Source organism: Micrasema longulum, unplaced genomic scaffold (assembly GCF_059751315.1).
Source record: "Micrasema longulum isolate JH-2025_06_02 unplaced genomic scaffold, ASM5975131v1 h1tg000017l, whole genome shotgun sequence".
Classification (NCBI taxonomy): domain Eukaryota; kingdom Metazoa; phylum Arthropoda; class Insecta; order Trichoptera; family Brachycentridae; genus Micrasema; species Micrasema longulum.
Window position 1 is genome coordinate 885,524 of NW_028277225.1, and position 7,997 is coordinate 893,520.

The following is a 7,997-nucleotide window of genomic DNA, read 5'->3' on the forward strand; positions in this document are numbered from 1 at the left end:
TATGAGTGACATGTTATTGGCTGGTTTAAATAGCCATTTTTCACACTGTGTTCACTATTTGGCTGTAATTTGTTAGTTTAGAAACATGTTCAAAATGTAATAAAGCCATCACCTTTTGCATTAAAAAGATGAATAAAAGTTTTAAAAGCCAATTTATATCCCTGCACTAAAATGCAAAAGATTGATACTCTCATTTTACGGCTTTCCTCGCTAAAGGAGGGGGTATAATGGTGGGGGTAGTGGGGGGAGATTTGGGCATAAAGTGCACTACACACATCCCAAGGGCAATATTAAGTTAATTTTATCCTCGCTAACAAAACTCGGAGGCTTTTACTGCATCAGGCTGTTCTGATTTCGCAATCTTCAGTTTATACGAGACTCGGCAAGGCTTATCTTAGAAGCTGGGCTACCCACGGGATCTCTCGACTTTCTACAGAACGATTCACAACAAAAAGATATGGGAAATATCATCACTTTGTTCCTGCTAATGCCTGTTTTATCTCATATATGTGAAATAACGCTAATTGTATGGTACAAATAATAACCCATTTAAATGCTACCATACAAATAGATACATAGAATCCTTTTATTTAAGAATATAAAATTACGTTTAGAATTTCTTGTCACATTATAAAATGAAACGATTTCTTACTATGTATGTATAAATGATTAAAAACAGTAATGTTTTGGAAATCCAAAAAACAATTGAACCAATCTATATTACTAATGGGTATTTTCTTAAGCATTAAAAGTCAATTATTGCCAGAAAAATATTGTCTTTATTATTTTTACTATAAATAAATATATTTACAAGCAAGTTTTCTGTATCAAGTTTTTATTCTAAGACGAAGCAATCACTAGTTTCAATTTTTTTTATTCGTTTTCGCATTTCTAATGCAAAAGTTTTTCGTGTAATAAAATCTAATGTCCATGATAATTTATTTTTTTTTGCTTTTTACACTCAATTTTGCACCAGAAAAAAAACTCACATGAATATTACCTGTAAAAAGGCGTACATAAAAAATCATTTCAGGTTAAATACGATAGATACAAAACAAATCTAACATTAAAACAAACGTTACTGTAAGCCTGGGGCTTTGCCCCCGCTATTTTGCACCCCGCATCCGCGTGGGAATTTGTTTTCTCACCAGATATTATTATTGTTCTTTAACCCTTAAAAGACTGTGGTAAATAATCCCGTTGAGCGCGGTGATGTAACATCGTGTTACCACTAGTGAAAGACGGAATTTTCTAAAGTTCAGACATTTGAAGAAAATGAACAAGATATACTGTTTCATAATTCTTTTTCCAAAATTTATGCAATCAAACATATAATTTATCCCTATTATAGCAAAATAAATTGAAAATCACAAATGCACCGCTCATGTTACGCGCGTGCGTCCCCCATCACTGTCATCAACCGACTGAAGACTGAATCTGTTTTAGACGATACCCACCGCAGAACAGCGTCTCTGTCTTCTTTGTTATGACTTCTATCTTCGTGCTCTCTCTTGTATAAGGTATCCGTATAGATGTGTCGCGAATAAGCGGACATTCGTTCTTTTCGTCGCAAGGATAAATATTTTTTGTATGAACATTTAGCCAAGTTATACAATTTTAACTTTCCAAATCGGGTGTGAAAATGTCCATTTGAAGATTGCAAAAAATACGAATTAATCGTTTTAAAAAATAAGAGAGATATATCAAATATTGTGTCCTATGTTGACGAGTGTGACATCATAGCCACACAAGTGTTACGGATGCATTAAACAGTTTTGGAGCTTTGAAAAATAAATGTCTACACGTGTCCTAATTTACAATATTGTCGGTGATACTACAATACTGGGTTACCCGTTTTATTTAGGAAAATATTTTACAGTATGAAATTCATTATAGGGACTAAGAGCTGTTAGTTTGAAATAATTGCAATATATAAAATAAATAATTGTTTTTCAACAAAGAACAGTATTTTTAGTTAATTAAAATTGTAAGTAATGTATTAACAGAATGCTTTTCAGTTTCTCCTGCAAAAAAAAAATATCGATAGTTACGCGGTATTCCAGTATTTCAGACGATTTGGAACTTTCAGTAGAATATTTTTTGAACTTTTTTTACAACAGAGAGGGAAATCATTTTTTAGAAGAGAATATGGGAGTCTAGGCAAAAAGAGCTTATGACCTGTCATTGTCTGGTTTAAGTGGCCACTTTACACACTGCGTAACATTCACTATTCTGCCTGTGATTTTCAGAAAAAAATAAGATTTAAATAACTCCCTAGAGAGGAAATTCAGCCGGTCTACTAAAATTTGGACAAACTGAAAACCATTTCACAATTCTGCTCATGTTTAAACGTCAAAACCTCCTTGTCTTCCCTTTTGTTGACTTTTGTGAAGCAAAAGAGCTGAAATATTTATCATATGGGTGAGATTCATCCGGCTGAACCTATCCTATACTAGGCAAGGCCTGAAAACAAATTCCCAATTTTTCATACTTCTTCTTTTACTAGGTAGTTAATTCAACAATGTTTTGAGTATGTCCAAATGCTTGCAGACTGGCTAGCATTTGTAAATTTGTTGCAACAGAGAGGAAAAACATTTTTGAGACGGAAATATGGGGGTTCAGGTATTTATATTTTCTTTAGCCAGGTCTAAGATTTTTTTAAGAAATACATTTTGGCGTATAGAAACATATTTGGCACACTTTTGGCAATACATTTACCCTATTTCAAAAAGCTCAGCTTCCAGGAATAATTGATTAAAGGGAATGGAATATGATTTATTATAGGAAAAACTTAAGTAAGACAATTAGGTATAAACTAGAAAAATGAAAAGTTTTTCGTTGTTTCATTCAAGCCTTTTTAATTCGGCTAAAACTAGAGTTAACTTCATCGTGAAGCTCACCTTTAAGTTTGAAATGACAGTATATGTTTTTCTGCCAAAGTGTAATAATCAAATTATTTCATTGTGTTAAACATATCGAATTTCATGGCAAAAAAAAAAAATTGGTCACATGTTTCAAAGCCAGTCAAAATATACTTGGACATGCTAATATGGAAAGTCTTATCGCATCTGCTGTATTCATCGGACATTCTTTCTTCCAATTACCATTTAATCCGATCGATTCTCTATGCCCTGGCTGCGTAGTCCTTTTTTTTTCATGAAGTTGATAGACTATGTTTTTCCCTATATTTTTAAATAAAGCAATTATTTTTACGAACAAACAGCAAAAACTTATTCTAGTCCGTAATAAAATTACGTAATATGTACGTATGTATCATGCGCGATCCGATAATAAAACGCACGGAACCAATGGTTCCCCTTAATTAAGACAAATAATGTTAATAAAATAGCATGTTTAATAAATTAATTATCAATCATAAAATATAAACAAATAATGTAATAATAATTGTTTTTGTAGTCGCGATAAATTGCGGAGAAATTTTTGTATTGCTTTGTAGTAAAAATGTTAAAAAGAAATATAACCTCCCAGCGCATCCGTTTACCAGCGCTGTCATGCGCGAACTGATCACCTGATTGGCGAGTACTTGCTACTGGCTGACTAGGTATCAATTTAAAGAACGATCGCGATGGAAGCATATTCGAAATTCCGTTCCAGCACCATACTGACCGCGCAGTCCGGGTGCAGGCGCAGACATAAATTCTCACTAGGCAACGGAAGCAATCGAAACATACCAATACATTATTTTACATGTGTTTAAGGTTTATCTGTTTTTTTCTGTCTTGTCTGTAATAGTGTTAAGTTCCCATTTAACATTTGTAAACACTGTTTGTTGTTATTATCAAAAATAATAAAAGCCATAATAAAAGAAAAAAAAAAAAAGTTACATTCGATGCAAACGCAACTCCTCGCCGCGCAGCACAGATGCGATTTTGGTATTTTGGCGCTGAACATAATATCATAATTATTATTTTGTGGTGGAGTATGAATACAAAATAAAATGTGGAATTCAATTCAAACATTATATCAATATATTATTTAAGGCGGCCTCCGTGGCGTAGTGATCAAGACGCTTGACTCACGCACGGAAGGTTCCGAGTTCGATTCCCGGTGAGAACACGAAAATTAAAATGTGATTTTTCTCAAACCTGGGTATTCTGTAATGTAAGTCACCATTGTAATTGGGCCTCCTGGCCTGTTGTGGTGCAAAAAAAAAAACAAGAAAAAAGTGTATAATCCACTACATACGAGTATTATGTTGATTTTTTGGGTTCAAATTATGGCCAAATCTTTTTCGTTGAAGAGTCATGTTATTTAACAAGATAATGTTTATTTTGGTTTCATTGCATTTTAGTCAAATAAAATAAAATGCCACAAAATATTTCGCAGCTACTTATTAAAGTGAAGTTGGTTGATTTGTTATTTCAATTAATTACTAAATATGTAAAATTTTTGTTATTATTTCTAATCATTTGTATAAAGTATTTAGTTTGTCTTTTCTTAAGGGCAGTGTATTTTATTATGTACCAATTACTTATATATTAAATGCTTCCCTAATCAAAAACCCCACCCCACGCCCCTGGTAAGTATGTTAAGTATTTTCTTTACTAACCCAGTAGCGAACAAACTAGAGATTTTATTTATTTGTACTTTTACATTGTTTGTATTCTTTTTTTACAGAATAATGTTTCCTCACTAGGGTGTCCCGTGCCGAGGAAAACATTTTACAAAATGTAAAACATGTCTAAGATTAGCTATTTAACCAAGTTAACATAATAATAACAATAAAATAAACATATATAACCTAATTATCATTAACATAATAAGAAACTAAAATATTTATAAAATACAAAACCAATTTATAAAGTCTAATAGAACACATTTCATAAACAGTACACACATAACACTTATTTGGATTGATCCACTCATCGATCCGTGCGCAACCCACCTCAACTATCCATTTTTTAATAGCAATCTTATATTGTGAGAACTTATTTATTGTCCTTATGGATAATGGAAGTAGATTGTACACTTTAACCGAGTAGTAGGCCAATCCTCTTTTATCGAAGGTTGTATTTATTTTTTTATTTTTTTGCAGCATCAGCATCAGGCATCAGTATCTAGAAATTTTTATATTTTTAACGGAAATAAAATAATAATGTTAACGTGCGTATAGTAACAAAGCTTTTACATAAAGTTGTTTTATAGATTTGACATTAAAACACAGCTATACGAGTACTATGCAATTCTCTACGTAGGATGTAAATAATCAGATTTGTGGAAATCATTTCAATATTGGAGTTAGGTTTGACACATAATTTCGGGACTGCTATCATTTAAATAATATTGTGAACTTGATTTATCGGTAATCTCAAATAATATTTAAAATTTACACTAAACATGCATTATGTAACTTAGTAGACATTATAATTTTAAATATGTACATCTCCCTTCCCCTCCTTATCCTCTCTTCAAGCATTCTTGTCCTAATCCCGCCCAATTTACAGTAACTTAATGTTCTTAAAATAAATATAAAAAATTCTTTGATTATTGAGTACATGAAAATATCATTTTTACATGTATTTATTTGATATGTAATATATTTTCTTTACTAACTTTGTAAACTATGTGGAAATCTGTTATTAGTTCTGAGTTTATACACTATATCTGTTTGTTTACTATAAATATGTATGTAGAACTGTTGATTTCCCAAATAAAATAAAATTAAAATATTGAATGATAAAACATTACTCTATTGAGTATATTGAGTCAGTTGGATATATATATGCATTGTTATGATATTACACTTTTCGAGTAAAAATGCTTTCGATGTAATACTTTCGTATGTATACTTTTATTCAAAGCTAAATCCAATATGAAAAATGTATGGAGCTAAAGAACTTTATATTCTCCAGAGGAACTGGTGTGGCGTTGTGCCATAGAATTAAAACTTTTAGAAATGTACAATGCATATTTGTTTCTTTAGATACAAGTTTTACTATTGGAAGACATGAATTGGAAACAAATGATTAAAAATTTCTCATTAATTTTTGTATGTGTGATATATTTGTAAAAAAATTGTTTAAGCATAAAATGGTTGTTTGCATTTAAATGTAATTTTTTTGGCTTGAGTATAATCGTAAAAAGCGTATGACTTTCAATGAACATTACCTTACATTGAATTACGATGAGAAGAGAAAGACGTCATACCTTAACCTTGACGCTATAGTTGAAGAGAAATTCTCTCTAGTGATTACGAAGATATACTACTAACACCCTACTTTCAAGTTTAAGGTAGGTACATCGATATGAAACAAGGGGAAGCGTACGTCACGGTACACATAGCTACGCTTTAAAATTACATAGCTTCAGTTTGACGTCATAGTTAGAGTTAAAAGTCTCCCGACCGACTACAAAAATATACTACCGATCACCCCACCATCAAGTTTTGATGTAAGTACGTCAGTTTATACCAACGGGTCTAAAACTCCTCGATACGTTTATCTACGCATTAAAAGTGTCAAAAATTTTGTTCCACAGAGCAATTTATCACAATCAATTTAAACTTTTATGGTTTTGAGGTTGGCACTTTTTTTCTTAAAAGCCAATTCAAAATATCAGAGAAAAATAAGTAAATTTTGAAGACGAATTAAATTCCGATAAAACTGTCAGTTTAATAAAATGAACGCCTAGATGCGAAACATAGCTAGGTTCTGTCCTATTAATACATAAGAGTATCTAGGCGTTAGAAAGTTACCACTGTAAAAAATAAATTTGCTTACTATATTTTTTCCATCTGTTTGATCCAATCTTTCTGAGAGAACGTATTGAGAGTTGCCCTTGTAATCGCTCAGTACTTCTTCAGTAGATAAATGCAAACGGCTGTTAAGCATATCGCTTTGGCAATGGTTAAAAGTCATATCAAAATCATATTCAAGCGAACTTTTATGCTTCAATTGGGATTTATTGGAGTTTATAATCGCTTTGAAGTGGGCACTTTCTATCACAGAAGTCTATTTAAAATAAAAATGAAAACTATTCTTAATGTGAATGACGTAAGGAACGCGGACTTAACTGTTGCGGTCATTCATTAGTTTGTTTCAATCATATGATGTCAATTTGGCAAATAAGTGGAATATACCGAGGAAAGATATTGATAGTACAGTATACCGTCTCGATATATACAGATGAAGATAGCGTTCATAATTGAGGCCCTGGACTAGTACTTGAAGCGTGATACTAATCACTTTACCTTTATGTAACATATGACCAATGCAGCATCGTATGCATCACAGGATGTGATAGGGACACGATGCATATATTGACGACAAATTTACAGGAATATCCATCCCATCGTTGTAAAAATATTCCCAAAAGGGTTGATGTTTCTTCGTGAACGGCAATGAGCTGATTACACTTTGATAACGATTACATAATAACAGCATGTTGCGGACTTTAAAAACTAATTAATAACAATACGTAGTACTTAAACGCAACATAAATAAAAAAATGCATCATTAAGCGTCGGATTATTTGAAAATAAAAAAATCAAAGGATTAAAAATAATGTAAAGTTCAAAGATAAACGTGTAACAACAACGATACTAGGTGTGCAATATAAGAGCTAAATATTCACTTACGTTTGAAAATATCCCTAGTGCCAGGTTTCTTCACTAGGATTGGTTCACCATCTTCTCTTCTCCAGGTGATTCTTGGAGCTGGTCTTCCAGTTGCTCTGCAGCTGAGGGTGGCATTGTCATGCTCCTGGACCGCGAGGTCAGCAGAAGTATCGTCGTAGACGATGTCCGGTGGAACTATAAAAAATAAAATAAAAATCAGTATATCTGATCATGCTGATGAGAAAAAATATTTAAAATATGTTTTCATTTTAAAACATAGTTAACAATGTTTTGAGTTTGTCCAAATTTTTGTAGACAAGAACTGAATTCAACCTCCTAGAGAGCTGTAATTATTAACAGAGACGGATAAAATTTTAGAAAAAAATACAAGTCCAGGTATCTAAAGGGAATATGAATTGTC

The 7,997-nt window shown here is 32.0% G+C and overlaps 1 protein-coding gene across 1 annotated transcript in view; it reads right to left on the bottom strand.

Moving 5' to 3' along the window:
* The window catches only part of LOC148285651 (lachesin-like), a gene marked incomplete at its 5' end in the record, with an annotated part of 84,185 nt that extends 76,414 nt beyond the window's left edge, over positions 1–7,771 (bottom strand). Inside the window, one exon of the mRNA XM_088242434.1 lies at positions 7,598–7,771. Coding sequence (XP_088098560.1) covers positions 7,598–7,771 — 174 coding nt within the window. The remainder of the gene's footprint in view (positions 1–7,597) is intronic.
* Between the last annotated feature and the right edge of the window lie 226 nt (positions 7,772–7,997).